The sequence below is a fragment of the Spodoptera frugiperda genome, chromosome 30, assembly GCF_023101765.2.
Source record: "Spodoptera frugiperda isolate SF20-4 chromosome 30, AGI-APGP_CSIRO_Sfru_2.0, whole genome shotgun sequence".
Taxonomy (NCBI): Eukaryota; Metazoa; Arthropoda; class Insecta; order Lepidoptera; family Noctuidae; genus Spodoptera; species Spodoptera frugiperda.
The window spans coordinates 1,595,251-1,618,117 of NC_064241.1; the positions used below are offsets into that span (position 1 = coordinate 1,595,251).

The 22,867-nt window shown below is 34.3% G+C and overlaps 2 protein-coding genes and 1 long non-coding RNA gene across 6 annotated transcripts in view; 1 reads left to right on the forward strand and 2 right to left on the reverse strand.

The window, feature by feature from the left end:
* The window catches only part of LOC126912830 (uncharacterized), a 481,090-nt gene that overhangs the window by 368,636 nt on the left and 89,587 nt on the right, over positions 1 to 22,867 (forward strand). The window lies entirely within an intron of this gene.
* On the reverse strand, positions 171 to 2,960 carry LOC118269857 (tissue factor pathway inhibitor-like). The gene is made up of 4 exons (XM_035585192.2): positions 2,776 to 2,960; positions 2,219 to 2,401; positions 1,567 to 1,721; positions 171 to 947 (listed from the first exon to the last, which is right to left on the reverse strand). The coding sequence occupies exons 1-4, from the start codon at positions 2,900 to 2,902 to the stop codon at positions 774 to 776; spliced, it is 639 nt and encodes a 212-aa protein (XP_035441085.2). The 5' UTR covers positions 2,903 to 2,960; the 3' UTR covers positions 171 to 773.
* The window catches only part of LOC118269701 (uncharacterized), a 185,769-nt gene continuing 174,989 nt past the window's right edge, over positions 12,088 to 22,867 (reverse strand). For all 3 annotated transcript variants that reach the window (XM_050706987.1, XM_035584954.2, XM_050706986.1), the window contains exons 3-6: positions 20,862 to 20,997; positions 15,251 to 15,384; positions 12,996 to 13,197; positions 12,088 to 12,526 (exon numbers count right to left, since the gene is read on the reverse strand). In XM_050706987.1, coding sequence (XP_050562944.1) covers positions 12,360 to 12,526; positions 12,996 to 13,197; positions 15,251 to 15,384; positions 20,862 to 20,997 — 639 coding nt within the window. In that variant the 3' untranslated portion in view covers positions 12,088 to 12,359. The remainder of the gene's footprint in view (positions 12,527 to 12,995; positions 13,198 to 15,250; positions 15,385 to 20,861; positions 20,998 to 22,867) is intronic.

Consider the following 22,867-nt stretch of genomic DNA (forward strand, 5'->3'; position numbering starts at 1 on the left):
TGAACACTTGAACTTACCTCAATAGGTGAATTAAATGAAACATCGTTTTAATTACAGAAAAAAATATAATATTATTACACTTACTGTCGTACTCAGAGTCATTTAATGGTTACTTTTGCAATTGTTTTTGGAGCAAAATCGTTACAAAATAATTATAATTATAAGTAATCATTAAATGTCTTTGAGTACGGCAGTTAGGCTTTAAGATAATAAAAATGTCACAATAGAATATAAAAAGATGATTTTGAAATAGAACTTACAATATTTAGATACGTTTATACAGCCAGCCAAGTTATTTGCTATACAGGGAAATAATAGGAGTGGCGGTGGCCGGGGATAGTTGGTGTAATGGTCTTATTGTCTTATGTCCGTCAGTGGACCTCTGTCGATGACGATGATTTTTTTATGAGATACGACGGCAAACAGTAAGGTGCCGCTCAAGGACATTCGCAACACCAAAGGAGTTACAAAAGCGTTGCCGACTTTTAACTTGACCTGTTTGTTTGTTTAGGTCAAATTTAGTAATTCGAATTTCTCCCCTTTCCTGACGACAGATCACACACACTCTTATTCTTGATGACCATACATTAAAATCTTTTAACGTAAAAAAATGTTTATGTATACTTTTTGAGATTTGAGAATTGGGGGTTAGAAATGAGGGGGGGATTGGGATATGTAAGAGGACTAAGCCTTTGTTAAGGTACAGTCTAGTCGTGGATGATAATTAAAATTATGAAATAAATTGGCTAGTTGTACTTTTTTCAATTCTGGTGCTATCCTATGTATTTCAAGATTGCTGCTGCAGTCGTAGAATCGTTACCGCTTTGAATTCGGGTTCGTTTCTCAGTGGTGCTGTCTGGATTGATAATGATAACCTTCTTACCACCACCAGTTGTTGAAGTTCTCTTAGATACTCCCTTATTCCCGAAGCGACATATTTGGTCACACTGTTAGATAAATAGAAAATAATGTAAAATAAGAAATTTTGCTTTAGAACGTAAAATTTGATTATTTTAAGGACATATTATACACTTAACGAGCACCGCTCCAACCTAGCAATTAACTTGTTATTTAAATCTGAACTTTAAATTGTATGTCCTTTGACATATTTCATAACGTCAATCCAAAAAAGCCGACAGCGGGTGGTCAGCGCGTGGTCCTCTTACTTATTGCTCGCCAACAGCGAGTTGGGCGAAGGCGAGCCGGCCAACAGTGAGTCATCGTCGCATCACGCGCTTGCAGCTCGCAGTCGGACCGGCGTAAGCATTGTGTCAGGCTAGCAGTCACCACAATTCGAAATCACGCCTTGGCCGAGGCGAGTCGAAACCGTACTTGTTATGTGTGATTTGACTTTAATTAAATAGCTAAGTAAGTTTATTTAATTATATAGATTTTTTTTTATTTCATGTTCACGAAACTGGACGTTACGTTTTCCCGTTCATTGACTACTAGAGAACATAGTCTTTGTTTTTCGTGTATCTGTATAAGTCATACGTCTATGGATAATAACAACTTCTCCTCATATTATGCTCATAATGATAATAATGAATTTCGTCTACTACATACCATTTCTCTGCTGTAGAAGTTATTCTTGTTACCACCACAACCAGAATAGAGGGCAGACTTACAGACTTGCCACTTAGAGTCGTAATAGTACCTCTGTGAGGCCCCAAAACAGAAACCATAATCGAACGCCAGGTTGCAGTACCTAGGACGACGTTCTAAAATGGACAAATGTTTTTGTAATTAGTATTTTAAATTTACTGATTATAAAGTTTAATTTCAAATGAAATGTACTGCAGTTAATGTAGAGTAATAAGAAGGTCTTTTTAATTGATTGGTCGCAACCTATGTCCAGGAAAGATAAACTAATATTGGAGTTTCTTTTTGTGTTACGGAAATGTGTCAATAATATTTGTATAATAACTATCGTGAGACATACTAAATTAACTTAAAATCATGTAGCAGGGTGCACGACGTCGCTGCGTCTGCGTACGCTGCTTAAAATAAAGAGTTCCTCTATGACTCGAAACTAATAGAGCTTTTCTCCATTAATTTTCGTGAGTAAACCGTGTTTTTTAGTCAATGTCTCAATAATAACAAAAAGTCTGAAATTATATTTCTAGTGTATGGCTGAAACGAAACTTAATTAACTTAATTTTCGGTCTAGTCGGTGCTAAACAGAAATATAAAACGTTATACAAAAATAATAACTTACTTCCAGGCTTAGTCATACAATAATCCCAACATGCTTCCTTCGAATCGAACCTGTTACCATTACCTTGGCAGCCTCCCCATTCAAACGTTTGACACTCTTTGTCTTTACTATTGAAGTACCACATACTAATTCTACTGCGACACGGACCAGTGTCAGGTATCAGCAGGCAAGTCTTAGAAGCAACTGGAAATGAAATAAATCGAGAATTTTAGCCTACGCTTAGACGGTACTAACGCAAAGTGACAAAGATGACATCGTGAGGAGATCTCATATTATAACAATAATTAATGACTGTCTGAAATCAAACGGATTATTATTCAGTTGAATTAGACGATTGGAAGTAGAAGGAAAGAGAAGAGAAGGAGTAGAGTGAAGTAGTTACCTCAAAAAGGGAGAAGATCAAGTTAGGGAGAGAAGTACTAAAACTTGCACTTAAATGCAAAAAATCGTTTTCATGAAACCACACCAAAATCGGTTCAGTCAATCACGAGATAATTCTTCTCCTTTTTCGAAGTCGAAAAATACGAAAAAATAAAATAATAATATCATTTTTTTACTAGTTGGTTGGTATCTTGTATAAGCCTTCTGTTCAGGTACGATTAAATTTTTGAATATTTTAACTGTTTCCACTCTCTGCAAGTTACCAACATACAAATATAAAGTCCAAAGTAAAACTGATATCATTTTTCAACGAACAACACATACACAATGGCCGACTATACAGCAATCGCTATAAATATAGAACGAATTAAATATTTATTGTTTATTTTTATTGAAAATATTTTTTACACATTCGAATTTATTTGATGTTTCTTTTATGAGCTGGCTGGTTTCTCTACATATTTTTTTTATTTTATTTATTCCAATTCCAAATGTTTTATTTGCTCAATCTGGTTTTACCTAAAGTGTTTGGTATGAATTACATGGAGTTATAAAAAATAGCATATCAAAATTGTTATAGGTTTAGTTGCCAAATATTTGTTAGGTACCTATATTCACTTTTTTTTAATCCTAGTTTATTATCTACTTGAAGTGTCATTAGTGAGATTTCTGACCGCCGTACTCAGAGTCATTTAATAATTACTTAACCCAGTCCTTATCAATTGTTTTCGGAACAAAATCATTACTAAGGAATAGTTTAACTATCCATTAAATGTCTCTGAGTGCGGCAGTCAAGCATTAAAGCAGCGTGCACACATATATCATATCAGCTTTTTGTTTGTGAAGATTAAATTAAATAATTAAGCAAGCTAGACTAGAAGCTCCATCGTTAATTACCACTGCATCACACCCAATATTCACCGTCACGATTGTACAGAAAACTTGCAGTAAACTCTGTATGTCTTTCAAGAACCGTAACAAGCCTCAAGGCTTGCGCTCTGACGTTTTTACCATGTACAAACCCAATTACCATATGTATTCTCCTATGAAATTCAGAACAGCTTTCGCGCTTCGTAAAATTTGCATTGTTAATTGTGAGTACGCCGTACTAACTTTCCTGTGTGACTCAATGTAAATGTCACAATGTTTAGTGCATCTTAAAACTCTGCTTTCGTTTATCTCAAGTTATCTTCTTTTATTTGTATGCAGTTTTCCGCGGTTGTGTACCAGAATAAGTTTTCAAGACACGTTTGAGGTTGGCTTCGGAAATCTGAATGTTGAGCGTCAAAGTGGGTCATAGGAGTGTTTGTAAAGGCTAGACTACACTGTGATAAACTTATATGTTATTATTCTAAAGATCTTGTAAAGCAAATACCTCCATAAACCCAAAGTATGAGAAAGGCCGTCATTAATTAAACAATATGACACTTTTCTTTCTGTTATTTAAGGGGGAAAAATCATCCAATGACTTCTTTCGCCTTGGGCAAGGCAACAGGGAGTATCAGACTCTTACTGACTAAAAACCACCCCGTTCCTACTCCTGTTTTTCGAGCCAATGCCCCGGTAAATAAGCTAGGTAGTCCGCAGCTCCAGAAACGATATACTACTAGCCCCTAAGTATCTCGATCATTTGTGAATAGGATCTATTAGCGACAGTATGAGAACACTAAACTTACGTCTGTCCTTTTGCTAAGAAAACACGATCCAACAATAAAAAATAAAATAAAATCTTTCATATACCAAAATTTTCACCTCAAACATTCCGAAATATAACCGAAATCGATTCCATATCCACAATGGCCGAGCCTTTGACATTTCTACTAGCAAGTTAAGTATCTTATATTGCCTGAACTGCAATACTGTAAGGTTACTCTTATCTAAGCCCCCCCAGGATTTGTGGTATTTGCTCGCTTTGCGAAGCCCCTTGTACCTGGTTGCCAAAAGCAAATTGATGTTCATAGTAACAGAGGTACTCTTTTCATTCGATCGTTATCAAAAAGCTAGGTAATAGTACGATTTGAGCGTTATCCTTGGTTTGAAGATGATATTATGTGTATATGGAATAGTGGTTCTGTTCTAATATAATATGTTTATGCTATAAGCCGGTAAACGAGCTTACGGATCAACTGATGGTAAGCAATCGCAGCCGTCCATGGTCACTTGAAACACCAGAGGCGTTACAATTGCGTTGCCGGCCTTTTGGGATTGAATTATCATAACGTAATGTCACGTTTATGAATCCATTTAATTGCAAAACTTTTTTTTATTAATTATGACTCCTATGTAATTAAACATGAGCCTAATGTCGGGCACAGTTTCAGACTCTGTTAATTTGTAAGTTTTTGGCTGATTAACAGCTAACATAAATACTTTGTCATCTGGATATTACTTGCAAATAAACAAACAGGTATCTTACGCTTTAAAAAATATATCTTCTTGAAACAAAATAGACAAGGACTTTGAATTACCTTTCAATAAAAAATAATGTATAATAAAAACCACTTACAAACAAGTTTCACAAGAAGCAAGCTATTTTACATATAAGTACATATCACAAAGAAGACACACGAAGGAGGATAATAATAAACAATTTCAATTCTGTCAATTGTAAATCCGGTTCCCGGGAAATACCGGGAAACTTACTGCACTATGCAGAACGAAAACATTTTCTTGCCGACTTGATTCCCGTGGCAAATCCCGGCTCAATCCCACCTCAAATCCAAGGCTCCTCAATCACAGGAAAAACGGGATTCTTAGTTTATACAAGCGAGCGATTTGCGCTAGTGTTGTAGTTATGCGGGAATATTTATATCGATCTTGTATGAGGGCTTTCTTATTTAGAAATGTGTTTTTATTTTCATGGCTGGTTTGGTTTAGGTATATCATCTACTGCGTATAATTCTATGAAAATTAGGAATAACAATGTAACATCAAGTAAGTAGGTATAGGTGTTTATTTTAAAATAAGGTGTAATTTGTAAATGTAAAATTTAATTTCTTAGTGTTGTCCTAAAGTATATTTTATTGAAAATAAAGTTTTTTTAAAGCTAGATAGTTTTGATTACGTCACGTTAATAAAATGATTGCAAGGGGTTTCAGGGTCATATTTTAGAAACGATTAAGTACATTCTAATTTTTTATTTATAGATAGATAGCTATAATAATAGGAAACAAATTATGTGCGCATTACAGGAATGGTATCACCTCGATTACTAACTTGTGACCCTAAATGACCTACCCATTCAAACATTAAGAGTTGTGAAGTTATCCAAACCTAAACACATTCACATATTCAATATTTTTCTTTTAAAAAGCTTTGTTCTAAAACCTCCACTGCAAGAAACATTTTAGTTTTTATAACAAAATACGTTCTTCATTAGCATACTAAACAAAGAAAATCAATGCGCATCGCGGCATAGTAAATAATTGGTACGAAGTTAAAGTAGAATAAAATTCTTCTGAAGCTTTGTGGCGCGACTGCGGCGCCCCTGGCGGAAGCTGTGGAGACTAACTATGCGACGGGAACACTCTGAATAACGTTGCATAGAGTATTTTCATATAGAGAGAGACGTATGATTATTTATATTGTTAAATATTAAGCACGGTAGATAATTATACAGTTTAATTAATAGACACTTTAAAGGCGACTGCCGTGCAAGAAATATCGTGTTTGATTCTTGCTGACCTTTTGGGGGTTAGGAGTTTAAAGGTTGTTGGGGAATCAGGGATTGGGAAGATTGGAAAGGGCAGTAAATGGGTCACTGGTAACGTCACTTACACAACGCAAGCGTTGGGTCACGTCGGTCTTTCTTCATAGAAAACTGGCCTCATGGCCGTGGTATCACTCCGGTCGCGCCGGCCCATTCGTGCCGAAGCATAGCGGTCCCACACTCAAAAATTGCGAGTAGTTATTCATGGGCGATGCTGATCGCTTGCCATCACCCATAAACTCATTTACCTCCTTCCTCATTACTCTGTAACCTCTGTATCGTCACCTACTCTACTCCGCTAACCGGCAACCGCCTCCCGCTATGTTTGTTCATTAGAGGTTTTAATTTGATTTTTCTAGCGCGTCCTAATTGCAGTGTGCTTATAATTCTCTACTCATTCAGGGGACAATTAGGTCGCATCGTTTATTATCATGTGTGTTGAAAATTCATTTCGTTATAATATTTCTGTTTATGAAAACTTTTTGAGTCACAAATACATTTAAAATACATTTATTAAATAGGCCTCACAGAAAAACAAACTGAAACAACGCTTACGTCGTTGTGTGAGTGAGGTTACCGGAGGCCCAATTACCCGCCTTCCCAATCTTTCCAATCCCCGATTTCCCCCTTAAATTCCTGACCGCCAAAAGACCGGCAATTGACCTTGTGCTCGTTTATCGGCTTATACCATAAAAAAACTTAAATAGGTAGAAACTTTAGAAATAACATATTTTTTATTCGCGTCCTATTAACACTCGACGACTGCACGGTTGGTGCGGTGGCTGGGCAACTGGCTGCCGCGCAACGTGTAGCGGGTTCGATTCCCGCACGGAGTAACTCTTTGTATGATCCACAAATTGTTGTTTCGGGTCTGGGTGTCATGTGTATGTGAACTTGTATGTTTGTAAACGCACCCAAGACACAGGAGAAAATCCTAATGTGGGGCAACGTTTTTTAAAAATAGAAAAAAATAAAATAGAACACCCGAGATAATAACTAAACCGAAAAATGAACAACTTCTTTACATTAAAATTAAAGTATGAAGCACTTTCAAGACAAAACAGCTTCAATAGAAGAATTACGTTTAAATCCAACATCGACATACTGGACTGGAACTGGCTTGATTGGATTCCAGATTGCACCTGGGATTGGATTAGATCAGAATGAACAGAACTATAGCTGCTATTTTATATATCTTTGCTTTCTACAATTTGTTAAGTAGGTACCTGCGTATTATAGGTATATGTACTTTTGAGATGTAATTACATAGTATATGTAATTACATGTTAACTTACGTCCTTAAGTATGTTTGTTTAGATAGGTTTACGATCTGGATCGTTACCCAATATATGGGACTTATAATGTATGTATGTAACTAATGTAATCTAAAAAATCATATATCGTAACACGCCTCTTATCCCAGAAAGGGTAGGTAGAGGTGCAAATTCCGGCACGTAAATACGACCAAATTTTCAAGCGTAAGTAACTTACCAAAGAATTAAGAATTTTGATAACCACAAATTAAAATACTTACGTTTATCATCATGACTCGTATTCCACTTGAAGGGGCATGCAAGTGTGGGAGACCCATGCTTCGGCACAAATAGTTCGGCTCGACTGGAGTGTCACCACGGCCTCATAGAAAACTGACGTGATTTCCCAATAACCTTTAAATTTCTAACCCCAAAAAGGCCGGCAAAGCACTTGTAACGCTTACACCACAAAAAATACGTTTTACAGACACCTGGCAGCAGCATTCCCTGATTAACCTTAACATTTCAAAGATTATTATAGCAGGCCTCAATAGAATAATAAAGGATCTGGTCCACTGGTAAATCCTATGGTACATGGTACCTGTGTAATATTGTTGTGATTATTGAAAAATTCTGCCTATACTTGCAACAAATTAGCCATTTCTGAATTAAGTTAACTAAAGGTACTTTCAAGGTACTATTTTCAAAATGTTTGCGTTGGGATCCTTAGGACGAGTTTGCTTTACGTCGAACGGTAACGAAACGCGCTCAGCGCTCTGATTGGCCGGCATGAATGAACCAACCTATTAGAGCACTGGACGCGCCTTCATTCATCATCATCGTTATACGTAAAAGAAACTTGTACTAAGCCCTCTCCTGACTTTAGTCGTTTTTATTGAAATTAAACTTTTATAATCAACAACAGTTGTGTTAACTGAGTATTCCTATGGACATCACCCAGTAGGTGCTAATGTCATAACTGATATGGTAACATAATTAGCATTGGAACATTGATAAAATTCACATCAAGGTATGAAATAAAACAAAGAATCATGTTTATTTTCAAAATTTTAATTTTATTTACAATTTTCTTTCGATTTACAATTAAAAAGTCTTTGGACAAAATTATTAACAATACAAAATGATTAAAGAGATTCGTGCCCTCGTGACATATAGGATAAACTTATATTTATTAATAAAGTATGTACACAGAATGTTATGTGATTAATTTTCGTTTTGTGTATATTTTATTGAAGAAAACTAAACAATATGAAATTATATTAAGAAAGAATGATGCCAGATTTTTTATGAAATATGGCCCAGGAACATGGAGTCATATTAACTATTATTCAGCTCAAAATTACCTATCCAATGACACACGTACACGTCAACACACGTAGCTATTGGAAGGTAGGACCAGGATTTGCATCCTTAGGAATCTACATGTTGGATCTCAAAAAAAACAAACATTAAACTAACATTCGTTGTCAATTGATATAAAAAGTATGGCCACCAGAAATTATAATTATGAACATTATAGAGATGATTTTTTTTGTGCTGGATGACCTCGTCGTGTTTTGTAATTATGTGAAATTTGTGTTTCTAAATGCGTACAAGATATCCTCAATACAAGAAAAAACAACCACGACGTTTGAGGGGCTAATTGATCCAAGAGACATTGTTTTGCGATATTGAGTTCTATACATTAGATGAAGAAGAATTCATTTAGATTGATATCCATAAGAGAGGCAATTGTTAGAAAAAATAAATTCATCAGGAGTATGAGTATGTACCAAATATCAGTACCTTTAGTACAGAGAGACAGATCGATTTGTCGTTAGTAGGGGGGTAAAATTCCAATTACTAAATTCCCAAACAAACAAATGAGCCAAGCTAAATAAAACTTAAAAATATGCATCTTAGATTCACACTAACTCTTCATAATAACGTTGTTTATGTTACCGATACTATTTACAAATTACTGACAATTAATTGGTAGCAGTAGTTACATTATATTTTCTTATAAACTATTTATTTCGATGTTAAGTTTAAATTATGACTATTATATCTTTTATTAAGTCTCCAAATGATTGATGTCTGTGCTTCGGTAATGTATGTCTACACTGTTCAGTCTGGGTAATTACATACAGTTTACACAAACTATATTAAAATAAGTGAATAGTGATTAATGTGTAGCATAAAATTTACATGCAAAATTGAAATAAGTTTAAAGATCCATTTGTGATAGACTACATAAACATATTTTGATTTAATAGTTCTCCACAGGAAACAAAAAAAAAACAATTTGTCTTAATACATACAAATGTTGCTGCAATATGTATTGTGTTATGCATTTATTACTTTAGAAAGCTCATGCTATATGCGGGTTTGAATCCTACTAACGGCAAGTACCAATGTCATATTTTCCGAATTGTATGTACTTTCTGAGATTATATTAGACATTGTTCCACTGACAAACGGTGAAGGAATACATCGTGAGGAACCTAGCCCAGGTGGCTCATAGGAATCTAATTATAAGTTATCACCAACCCGCATTGAGCAACGTTATTGGTGATTAATATTCAAACCTTCTTCATGTGAGAAGAGGACTTTAGTCAGCAGTGGCCACTAATTGTGCTGATAATTAGAAAGCTAATAAAATTAACATTATAGCAAAAAACATACATTTTGCTTGTCATTGCCTTAGTTACACCTTCAGTGATAGGAAACATAGGGCATAGGAAGAATTAGTTGGCCGCTCGCGTTAATTTTCTAACAAACTAGACAAATAAAAGACAATATAAACTCATTTGTCTTTTATTTATGTCTTTTTAATGATTTAGCAATATATTAATTCACGATAATCTCGAGATAATTATAATCATTGTCAACATTTCATAGGTATGTGTTGTGTATATCCGTTGAACAAGCAGTATAAAAACCTACCCTGCGACCAATGTCAGACAAGGATACCCCTAAGGAGCGGACAACTAAGTTCCACGTTGCACTATAGTTAAACAAAAATCAAAAAAATAATTGTCCAATCATCAGTTAGGATAAAACAAAACAAACTCTTTTTTATTCTGTGATACATAATCAAGTTTGTGTTGCACAAGACTGTGTGTTGTTATGTTTAATTTAATATGACATCTTACTGTCGATTTCAATCAAAAGTATTTAGAATACGATAGAATTTTACATTTTATAGATTTTGCGTTTAAATGCATGCAATTTCAATCTTTCAAAAAGTCTTTACAATAAGATTGATTTTTACATTAAATTTTGTAGATTTTCTGTTTAAAATCATGATAGTAATTTATCAACACATGTTTAAATTAGTATACATTTGTAAAATGTTTGCTGCACTAGACTTACTGCCGTACTCAGTGACATTTAATGATTACTTAAACTATTCCTCGGTAATGATTTTGTTCCGAATTGCTAAGGACTGTGTTAAGTAACCATTAAATGACTCTAAGTAAGGTGGTTAAAGATATTACCTTACGTCCTCTCTAAAATTGATTTTCTTTATTTAATCTATGGATATTCTAAGAGTAATCGTATAATAAGGAATTCTTTACCCACATACTGTACATAATTTCAATTAATAATTGATTATATTAACAAAATAATGAAAATTTAATTTTCTTTGATAGTTACACTTAGACTAGGACTATTCAGCCCTTATAGTTATCACAATATCTTTTACTGTGTATATTATATAATTTCAGCAATATTTACACATTATATAGTACTTATATATTATATAGAATATAATTACATAGGAAATGGAATGTACAAATTGTGTTAAGAGTAATATTTTTTGTGAGATAAAGCAAATTGAACTCTTTACATAAAGCAGATAAAACACAAAATTGTGAATTACTTTTTTAAACATGGTGGTTGAGTGAGAGTGAATACATAATAATAAAAAATGTATTAGATATACTTTTGGTGTTTAATTACATAATTATAATCACATAATATAAGTATGGTACAATCAAAACCAAAGTCTACAATGCCCATAGTTATTTTGGATTAAGTCTTGGGTTGTAGATTGAAAAATAGGCATTTTTATTTCATAAGACTTTCTTACTATTCATGGTATCCATTTTTAAATAATAATGTCACTTTTAGAAGTCTTACATGACTGTACTGTGACTGTAAGGTGTTCTAAAATTATCTGCCACGGCTTTAATGGGAGGTAGTGTTGTGTTTAAAGATTACACTTTGTGTGATCCACAAATTGTTATTTCGAGTATGGGTGTCATATTGTGTATGTAAACTTGTATGTTTGTTAATGCACCCACGATACAGAAGAAAATCTTAGTATGAGGCAACGATTTCAAAAAAGTTAATTTCAAACACAATAGATACAATCTCCCATTAAAGTCGTGACAGATTGTTTTAAAGCTCCTTATAATACAAATAATTCACCTCTTATACGAATATAAATTAAAACATTCGTTAGGAATTGGAATGATACAATCAGTTCTCAAATATTAATGACTTACCTGCCGCACTAAAATCGTGGCAGATAATTTTAAATTACCTCATATTATAACAAATAATTCACCTCTTATACGAATATAAATTAAAATATTCGTTAAGATTTGGAATGCTTAAATCAGTTCTCAAATGCTTAAAACTATATCATAAAACATACTTTCTTAAAAAAAATCTCAACTAAAATTATAATTCAAACCTTAAAAAAATGCAGTGCCTAATTAAAATATCGTGTTTACAATTAATTATCACACTAAATTCGTATATTAAAATTAAAACTATAATCTGCCGTTCAGCCGCCAAGTAGGGATGACCTGGCCACGGCTTCGTATTTGTCGTCATAATCATCGTATTCGACGAAGGGTACTAGGTAGTCCTGGCCCATCACTACAGGCAGCAAGAAGAGGAGGAACAACAGGATCCAGCTCTGGAACGTCTTGGATGCACTGTTGAGGGTGACTGGAATCAGAAAATAATAGTAAGTTAGTATAAAATATACTTTATTCATGTTTATTTACGTCTCACAATTCTTCAGTGCATAAGTAATTTTAATTAAATGACTGTATTATATTACTATAAGTCAGTATTTCAGAAACAATATAAACAAAAAAAGTATGTACGCAAACAGTTCCGTTTCTTGTCGACAGATGGCGCTAGGCGTCATTTGTATTGCGCTATGGAACACTTCATCCGCGAGTCTTATTCGCACTGGCTTTTAATAAAAATCCTTTTTTTCTTTGAATAATTATTTTCTGTGTTCAATACTCGTGCAGCCAGCCTTACTAATATTTCTTTCGAAAATATTGGCTGCTTCAGGTATTTTTGACATACAATCTCCACCAAAAATGATTATATTAACAAAATATATAGTCCTATAGTGATCTATCTACTGTCAAAAAGATAATATTTGTTGCTAAATGACACTTACTCCTCTCAGGCCGAGGATCCGTGTCAGGTGTAAAGAAGTCCAGGTTTGCTGAGCTCCTGTACACATCATACACTGTGGCGAGGCAGGCCACTCTCAGCCGGCCGCCCAGGAACAGCTCTGGAGTCACTTTCACGTCAGCCTTGACACTGGTCCAGAGCAAACCACTCTCAGACGGATGGAGGCTTGTTTCTGAAGAGCGGAGCTGGAATGGTATAAAGGGAAAAGTTAGTATTTTTAAGTTATTTTTTTCATTTAACTTACTTTAACGAACTTAAATGATAAATGATATTATTTTTTGCAAATAGGTTACAATATAACACTTTTACACGTCAATCTCTTAAATAACTAGATGAGGCCGGTATTTTCTGACTACTCTGAGAAGAAATGCCGAAACAAACTCAGAGGTCATAGTCTCAAACACACACTCTGAGTACGGTATCACAAATCCAAAAACAAAATTTGTCTATGTTACTTGGACACCAATTCTCTGTTTTTTACTAAACTCAAATTCAACACAGCAAAAAAATATTATAATTAAAACAAGATCGCTTTAAATTAGGTATTTTGAAGTTTTGAATAATGTGTAATCATAATAATTTACTTCGAATAAACCTATAATGTTATAGATCGCATCAAATATGTATTATCTTACACAGGGTGTCCAGTAAATAGTGCACCTTTCTGTGTGAAAAAATAATTTTCAGAAAGCCCAAAAGATGTGTATCAGATCAGGTTGTAAAAGAAAAAATATTCTATTATTTAGATATAAGTCAAATTGTCACTTTATATTATTTCAAGACAACTTGCTATTATGCAGTTATTAAATTTTTAGTTCCTTGAATCATTATCCTGATCTTACTTTCGTCATTAACAGAATAGTCGTCATTGGATCAATTTGCCATAAAAAAAAAAAACAATACAAAGATCCAGATGTTTATCACACAATTTTAACTTTTCTGAATACAAAGTCACCTTTACTAAAGATTCCAAGTATCTATGAAAATTCTTGTTAATATTAAACAGAGTTTTCTTACACAAGTGATTAATGAGTACGATTAGATTTTAAAAAGAGCCATCTGTTGAAACAATCTCATTGAAATAATGAGAAACTTGCAGGTGGCCTACCAAGGAACGTAATTATAAAACTTTTACACCTACAAATTAAATAAATTAATAACCATTAAAATTGTTTAAGGGCTAAACTTTTTTCGGTGAAATAAAAAAGTTGTTTTTTATGAATAACTGCTGTTAAGTGTGAGTAATTAAATTAATGAATTCGAGTCTGAAAACTCACCTGAGGTCTGAAATATATTTGTGGCATGTATTTGTGATTATGGGATGATGAATGTCGCTCCATAATGTGTATGAACATAGATTCCAAAAGTGGTCACTTGTCAATGTGTTTTTTTTCACCACTTATGAAATATTATTTTTTATTGTAAAAGCTGGTAAACGAGCAGACGGATCACCTGATTGGAAGCAATCGCCGCTGCCCATGGACAAAGAGACATTATAAGTACTGGCCTTTTGGGGGTTAAGAATTTAAGGGGTGTTTGGGGAATTGCGGATTGGGAATTGGGTGGGTAGGTTGGGCTTTTTTTTTTTTTTTTTGGGGAAATCATCCAATGACTTTTCTCGCCTTGGGCGAGGCGAGAGGGAGTGTCAAACTCTTACTGACTAAAAACCACCCCGTTCCTTCTCCTGCCTTTCGAGCCGGAGCCCCGGTAAACCCGCTAGGTTGTCCGCAGCTCCGGATTATCTGGTTCTGGTCGGGCGGCGAACTACCCTTGCTCGCCGTCCGCATGACACTTACGGTGGCCGGAGATCGTCGCGCGATCCCCGACGCCCGGAGTGTCTCTCGCGACGGCTGGGGCGTGAGGAGGTTCGTTCTCTCACGCGCCCCGCCTCCTCCTTAGCTAGCATGACTGCTTCGCAGAAGGAGGAGACGGCATCCCAGTCCCCCTCGCTCCGCACCATGGCTTGTACCAATGCCGGACGCGAGAGGTCGCCGTCGCCGACTACATCCCTGAGGACATGGCGGTGCTCAGCCCATGCAGGGCACACCGCCACCGTATGTTCCACTGTGTCCTCAGGACGGGGTAGGTTGGGCTACGGTAACTTCACTTACACAACGAAACACAACGCAAGCTTTGTTTCACGTCGGTTTTCTGTGAGGCCGTGGTATTATTCCAGTCGAGAATTTATAAGTACCTATATCAAGTTATGCACATATTTCATTGTATAAAGCAACTTACAGCCTCCTCATTAATGTAGATGGTGAGGTTGGCAGCTGGCCGCGCTGGTGATGATGTGCAGTTCGCCTGCAGCACCTCTCCTGGCTGGTAGCGGTCCTTGTCTGCCTTCAGCACCGGAGCGATGGGCGGCAACGCTGGAAATATTCGAAGAAAGGTGTTAAAATGGTAATACTGTATTTTTTTTAAAGCATGTTTTATCAGATTTTTCATAACAGGTATATATTGATAATCACGTGATTGTAAGTGCCTCGGCTTAGCAAGAAGTTTGGTTTCAATTGAGGACCATTTTGTCATATAAGATACATATCTTAACTTGCGATTAGCCTTTGTATTTTAACCAACAGGTACCATAAAAAGAATTTATTATTTCTGAAAATTACCAAAATCAAATAATGAAATACAAAACAAATACAGTAAGTGAACAAATACAAATTGTAAAATAACAAATTCATAACAAAACAAAGGTACTCATAACTTTTACACTCGTCTCTCGCTAATATCCCCACTTAAATATTAAATACACACATTTGCTTATAACATCAGGTGGAAATTAAATTCTAGGTTCATTAGTAAAAGCCTGGAGGCCTAATTAGGCAATTTAATTGGATTTTACAATCTAATCTTGCTTAAGTATTAATCTGTAGGGATAGCCTTTCAGAAACAGAGCTCAAAGGATCAAGATCTATACAATGCAGGCTAACGACCTTTGGTAGTATTGAAATTCAGATCAGAATTAGTGATCGCATTGCGGTTGTAATTTGATCGTATTTCTTGTATAAACTCCTGTCACATAATGTATTTTTGTGATTGTCTGTTATTTCACAGTGTATTATGAAGTTTTTATATTTGTTTATATTGTGTGTCTACTAAATTGTATTGTTAATTGAAATTAAACAACTAAATAAAGCGGTATCATTGTATTTCCTAGTTTCATTTAATTTAATTTAAATGTATATTTAACACAATTAACTATGTAAATACAACCAAATAGCACACCACATTTTTAATACTGATTGTATTCCTGCAATTGACTTTTCAACAAAATTATCTGTTGATGAAAATGATGTGATTTATTTAATTATTTTCAAAGCTTGTACTGTTCATACAGATGTCATATTAATTATAGTTCTTATTGATATGATGCTAATTATATTAAAGCATTAGAAAATATAACATACTGAAAATTTTGAGTGTGATATAACACTTTTTTTACCAACCCTTTCACAGAATGAACTATATACTACAATGTATATTTTTTATTCTTTATACATATAGCAAGAACAAAAACAAAACACCGAAGCACTTCTACAGTATCAGATTTTTATCTTGCAGTAAAACGAGATCGAAGATATATTCTTCCTTGTATAGCAAAAATTTGGAAATAAGGACTGGATGAGACATCGTAAATGTGATTGACATAGAGTTGGGAGCCAAAATGGTTGACGCAAGATGTATCACCGTCTGCTCATATTTTGTTTGATGCCATACAATATATTTTTGCTTTTTTCAAAGTGGGACGAGGTTAGGTTAGGTTAGACGTGTGTAGACTTTGGCAATAGACTAGTTCTCTATGGACATTGGACTAGACAAAGGATCAGGTAACAGGCATATTGCTTTCTTAAGACGTGGTTTGTATTTTACCTAGCCACCTTTTATATTTATAGCTATGTTTCTGTTATCTATTTTTTTATAAGGGAAAATCGTCCTATAGCTTCTCCAGGTGAAAGGGAGATTGTCAGACAAAAATCTTCTTCTTCATCATCTTCTTACTGACAAAAAGCAGGCGGTTTTTACTTCTACTTTTCGAGCCCAAACAAGAGTAACCCGCTAGGAAGCCACAACAATTTGCTATAGTTAGTGTTACTAACCTATTAGGTAATAAAATCTTGAGATTAGTCAAATATAATCGTATTGGTAGGTTAAAAACCAATCTAGGTCATATTTTTTGGTCGTGTCTATAGGAAAAAGCTATAAACAATATCATATACATCAATATCAATATCAACTCCCAATAATATTTAAGAGCTACCATAACTATATATATTTACAACGTAACATAAAAAATGATAGCACAAATCCCTTCAAAAAACGGTTACCAAAACATCCCAAATTCAAAACGTGGAACTATCAACAACTATCCAATTACGTACTACAGGATATTTCCAAAGTTGGCCTATACAATTCCTAATAAATACGAGATCGGTCGTCGATAACGGCACTGATATCTCAAACTTTATGTCCCATAAAATAACAATAGAGAAAATTTTATCGCCAAACACTCTAGGAAATGGAATTAGAATCTTCCGAATTCTATTTGGTGGTTGCTCTGCAGCTGGGATGGAGATTGGATTAATTTTACTCGTCCACATTTGAAATGGATAGTTTTGAGTGCATGATATGTGGTCAGTGTTAGAAATTATAGAGATATATATGTAGCTTTCATGTCTGATTTTAATTCGCTAACTACTGCAGTTTTAGTAACAGTAGCTGTGGCACAGTCTTATGATTTCTTTGATCTGAGACACTTTTTAACTGCTAAACAAAAATTAATCAAGGGATGTTAGAAATCATAGCAGACCTTTTTCAACATTTAATCACACAAATCAGCTCATACCCTGCCTGGATTACTAATATATACATAATACTGAAATTTAATCAAAATCCATTCAGTAATTTCAGCGTAATCGACGGACAAACATCCAAACAAACAAACATTCACATTTATTCTAATACTGTGATGAAATCTTAAGAGGATCAATTAATAATTATGCTCAACCCAATTAACGAATAACAAAGAAACAAACATAAATATTACATTATAATTATTCAGTTATATTTAAAGACAAAGTCCCGTAACTACTTACTAAGTTTAAATTTAAAATCACAAAGCGTTACTCTTTCGGATGACTAAATTATGAAGGAGCCCATAAAATTGTTATGACATTGTAAAACTTTTACTGAACCGCGTTAAAATAAGGTCGAGGATCCGGCAGAAATTATTGACTGGCTTAAATTAAATTTTCATTAGCATAGTCTACTTAAATGGGAGGGAATAAGGACTAAAATCGATTATGGTTCTTTAGCTTAATGGTGGTAGGGAGTGCTGTAAAGCTAGAAGATATTGTTCTTATTTGCCATTGTTCTGTAATAATTAGAGTAAGAGTAAGATTAAATCTAAATAGAATTGCGACCTCAATTACATAGTAGTTGTAGTCTACACCTATTGTAAAACTGAAGAGTACTATTGAGTTCTAAAATTAAAACTAGGAACGTGTACTAGATACCTAGATACTAAATAGTTATTATATTTGAAATTCTAGAACAGTAACATAAAGCAAATGGTTCTAAATTCAATGTCTAAAATCATGAATTTTATAACACGGCTCTATTTTCTAAGTTCCAGGTTTTGCGTCCTAGTTCATTCCATAATCCAGAGTAGCGGACTACCTAGCGGGTTTACCGGGGCTTCGGCTCGAAAAGCAGGAGTAGGAACGGGGTGGTTTTTAGTCAGTAAGAGTCTGACACTCCCTCTAGCCTAGCCCAAGGCAAGAGAAGTCATTGGATGAATTACCTCACTTAAAAAAAACTTCATTCCATAAACTAAAATCCGATAAAAAATAACGTATAACAATCTGAAACTAACAATGTTCTTTAAAACTTTCATCAACCCTCTTCATACTTTCACGTTTAAGTAACCACTTAACTAAGCAATTTTGGTAACATTTTCAGTTAATTAAAACTTTTTATTTTATCACTTTATCTGCAGATAAACTTATGGCCATTTTCATCAACACTTAACTAAGAGTTATTTAGCATGACGTAGCACCTATACTACCCCTTATTTGTACTGTTAGGGGTCACTTATAGGTTGGTGAAAAAAATATGACGTTAAAATAATGTCATCTATGATATGATGTTGGTAAGCAATTGGTGCCGCCCAAGGACACCTGAGGCACCAAAGGGGTAATAAGTGCGTTGCCGCCCTTTTGATGGTTAGAAATTTGAAGATTGTTGGCGATTCAGGGATAAGCGAGACTTAGGATGAGAGTAATTAGGTCTCCGGTAACCTCACTCTCATGACGAAACACAATGCCAGTGTTGTTTCACGCTGGTTTTCTGCGAGGCCGTGGCATCACTGTCAAAAGTGTAGAAAAGCTATGCTGAGGTGTGCAGCAAGCATGGCGTTTCCATACTTTTAGGCGAAATTGGTTGAAAACGTGCATTAAAGGTACCAAAATTAAGTTAAAACGGTGAAAGGTTCGTTTTAGTAGTAAAGCTTAAAAATTATAGCGTTCATAATGAAAATTCGAGAAAGTCGGGTGGTTATGTATTTAATATGGCCGACAGTACGTTGCTATCTTTTGTAATGGACGGTCGTTGGTTCTGTTCTAATTGTTTTAAATATGAAAATGTTTTCACTCGATTCCCAGTAGAGATGAATAGTTTGAAGGCTTTTGAAATCTTACTTCAATACTGAGGTATGAAATGTATTTTTATTTGTATTTCAATTTTGAGTAAATCTATTTTTATTTTATAAAAATAAAGGTCTTTCCGGGGTAGGCGTTGTGGGCGTTCTGGGAAACGCATTTTAGTTCTAGTGACAAAAATTGTTCTAAAATAAAAATGGCTTTGATTTTATTGTTGACTCGTAAATCAAATGGTTGCAGTACGATTTAATTTTATTATACGGTATTGTTGTGACTGAACTGAAAGCTCCAAACTCAAAACTTTAGAGAAATTGCCAACCACTACTAATTTGTTATTAAAAACTAAAACTATCGTATCGTTTTTTTATCAAAAACACGTCACAATCCTTTACTCAACTACATTTGAAAGTAACTTTTAAACGAACGTAGTACAAAACTTAAAATATCTTGCAACATTTTATACAGCAACTTTCTAAAACATATTGTATCAATAAAAACAAAAGCTAGCAGCCAATATGAAGAGTCTGTTCGATAAATAATAAGTGTGATAGCATGTGTCATTTTGAAATAGCGACAAATTGCCACACCTGTTACTGTGGCCATAAACTAAACTCTGTAACTGGGATAAATTGAATGGATACATCGTCGGTAGTCGGTGGTCGGTACTTACTGCAGCCGTACATATTTTCTCATCTTATGTCCCATGGGAAAATTCATAGCCATGATTTTTTATGTTTAGCGTATGAGAAGTGTGACTTATTTTGTGTATAATCGAAGGGAAATTGAAACTGATGGGATTTTGTTTTAACACAACCGACATTTTGGCAGTCATTTGTCACAATACTGTAGCATATTTTTACCTCAGTTATGGAAATCAGCAGACGGATATTTCGTAATCTTATGTGATGTGTTGTAGTATAAATTTAAATATTAGTTTAGCAAAAATTTATTGCCGTATTGTGCAAGTGCACCGCCTCTGCCTACTTCCCTACCCCCTCAGGAATAAATGGCGTGAATTTGCGTAGTTTAACAAAAAAATATGTATCTATACATCAAATAAACTAACTGGTATTCGTCTTTTTTTTCTAACTTTGTGATATTGGTAACAATTAGAATTCCAGTAATTGACAAGAACGGATTAATTAACAATAATGAAGTTTTTTAAAGTAAAAACAAAAGCTTACCAATGACATCGATGAATTTGGTAGCAATCTGCGTCGCGAAGGACGGTGAGTCCGCGGTGACCTCACAGCTGAAGTTGCCAGCCAACGTGAGGTCCAGTCTTCGAAGCAACACCTGAGTGCCGTTGGATCTGTTCATCTGGAATTTTGTTAAGGAAATATTTTCATTATAAGTTTTTAAACTGAAATGATCACTAAACAGATCAGTTTATTCGTGATCATGGCGCTTGCAACAGTGCCGAAATATCGGTAACTCTAAAATAATGAAAAACATGGTAAATATCCCGTTTTAAGTTTCAATTCAAATCTTTACATTATTTCTATTTTAATTGAAATGAGGATGGATGTAAATTAACTAAGAATCAAGTTTTACTCGCGTAATTAATGGAGAGCTCTACTAGTTTCAAGCCACAGAGGGTCTGTTCATCATGAGGAGATCAGAGCAGAACAGATAAAATCCATTAATTACGTAAGTAAACGGTGATTTTTAGTTAATTTAGTATGTCTTGCGATAGTTATTACTGTATAATATATTGGCTTAAGCTGTAAAATTATGCATGTTTTTTATAATAAATAAATAAATTATAGAGGATGGATGAGTCTGTCATCTTGTGATTTAGATTATATAGAATCTTAATCATACTTCTGGTATATAAGAACGTGTAGCTTTACCAATAATTTTCTGGTTCATTTTCCGCCCTGTAGTAATGAGGAAATAATTTCTAGAATTGCGATATTCTCAGAAATAAAGCGAAAGTAATTTCATACTTGAATAACCAATGTTTGTACGGATTATTGTGTTGAAATGGATTATTATAATTAATCTTTTATTCAACACGAATTATAGACAAAGGACCGAATAATTTTATTTTAATCGAATTTCATCGCTATAGCAATGTTTCACAGAATTCACTAAAATTTTCGTCAAAATAATTAAATTTTCCAACTGATTGAAACTTATTTTGTATTTAAGCGGCGAGGTCGGAGTTCATTGACCTCCTGGCATAATGTTTCACTTTTATGTTAAAGCTTGTTAAAATTTCTATAGCCCATTAATAATGACCATTAATAAAAATCGTAAATTTGTTTAGTCACTGGTAGACAATGAACAAAGTTATTTAGGGATAATTTAATTATATTTGTTCACTTCTATCTCTTTTGAGAGATAAACACGATGACTGACCATTTCAATATTAAAGGTTTTAGAGGAAAATATTAGGTACTGAATCGATCTGTTACCAAAAGAGGAAGAAAACGTGGCCTAGTTTAATAGTAGGCTGTAAATTAGTTCACTTTTACAAAAAAGTTATTGAAAACATATATTCATCGATTCGTAATCGTTCAATGATATGCCAGCCACAACTACTGTACTAGTTTCCCTTTTATATTCTCCAATCGCCAAACCACACATAAAACTAGATTTCTAGCACAAACCGTACAAAGAGCTTCTACCACAAATACTAAATAACTGAAATGGATTTCAAAGTATCCACTACCAGATATTCCTTTTAAACACCTCAACAATAAAAATCGATTTGAAAAACCTCATTCCACAGTAATGAATGGTAGACAGCACTATACACTCGATGGATCGCACTTCGAAAATCGTTTTCAATCTCGATTCGGTCTTTATCGATTCAATCTGGCGAAGTGAGACTAGTGTCGACCTTTCGTGCTTTGTAGCAAATATTGTTGCGGAAAATAGTATAATAACACATTTTTATTCCCTAAGGCAAATAAGGATGTGGGGGTTGGGACGCCCCTATAGCATACACAGTATCAAACTCCGTGTTATTTGTGAATATTCGAGAATTGAAGAACTTGACTTTTCGTCAAGGAAAATCGTTACCAAGCCATTTTTGGGTTTTTGAAACTTTCTTAATATAGCACAGGTTAGAATTTGTGATAAAAAAGTCGATTGACCCGATATTTAATGTTCGAAACCTCCGGTAAAGTCCTATTGACTTTTTTCGGTATATGTATAATTATGTATTCCATTATTTAGACAC

Coding starts and splice junctions, on each gene's coding strand:
- LOC118269857 (XM_035585192.2), bottom strand. CDS start 2,902: ATGATATCAGTTTTACTTTGGACTTTATATTTGTATGTTGGTAACTTG. Junction 1,722..2,218: donor TTGTATGACTAAGCCTGGAA/GTAAGTTATTAT, acceptor TGTCCATTTTAG/AACGTCGTCCTAGGTACTGC. Junction 948..1,566: donor ACTTCTACAGCAGAGAAATG/GTATGTAGTAGA, acceptor TTTATCTAACAG/TGTGACCAAATATGTCGCTT.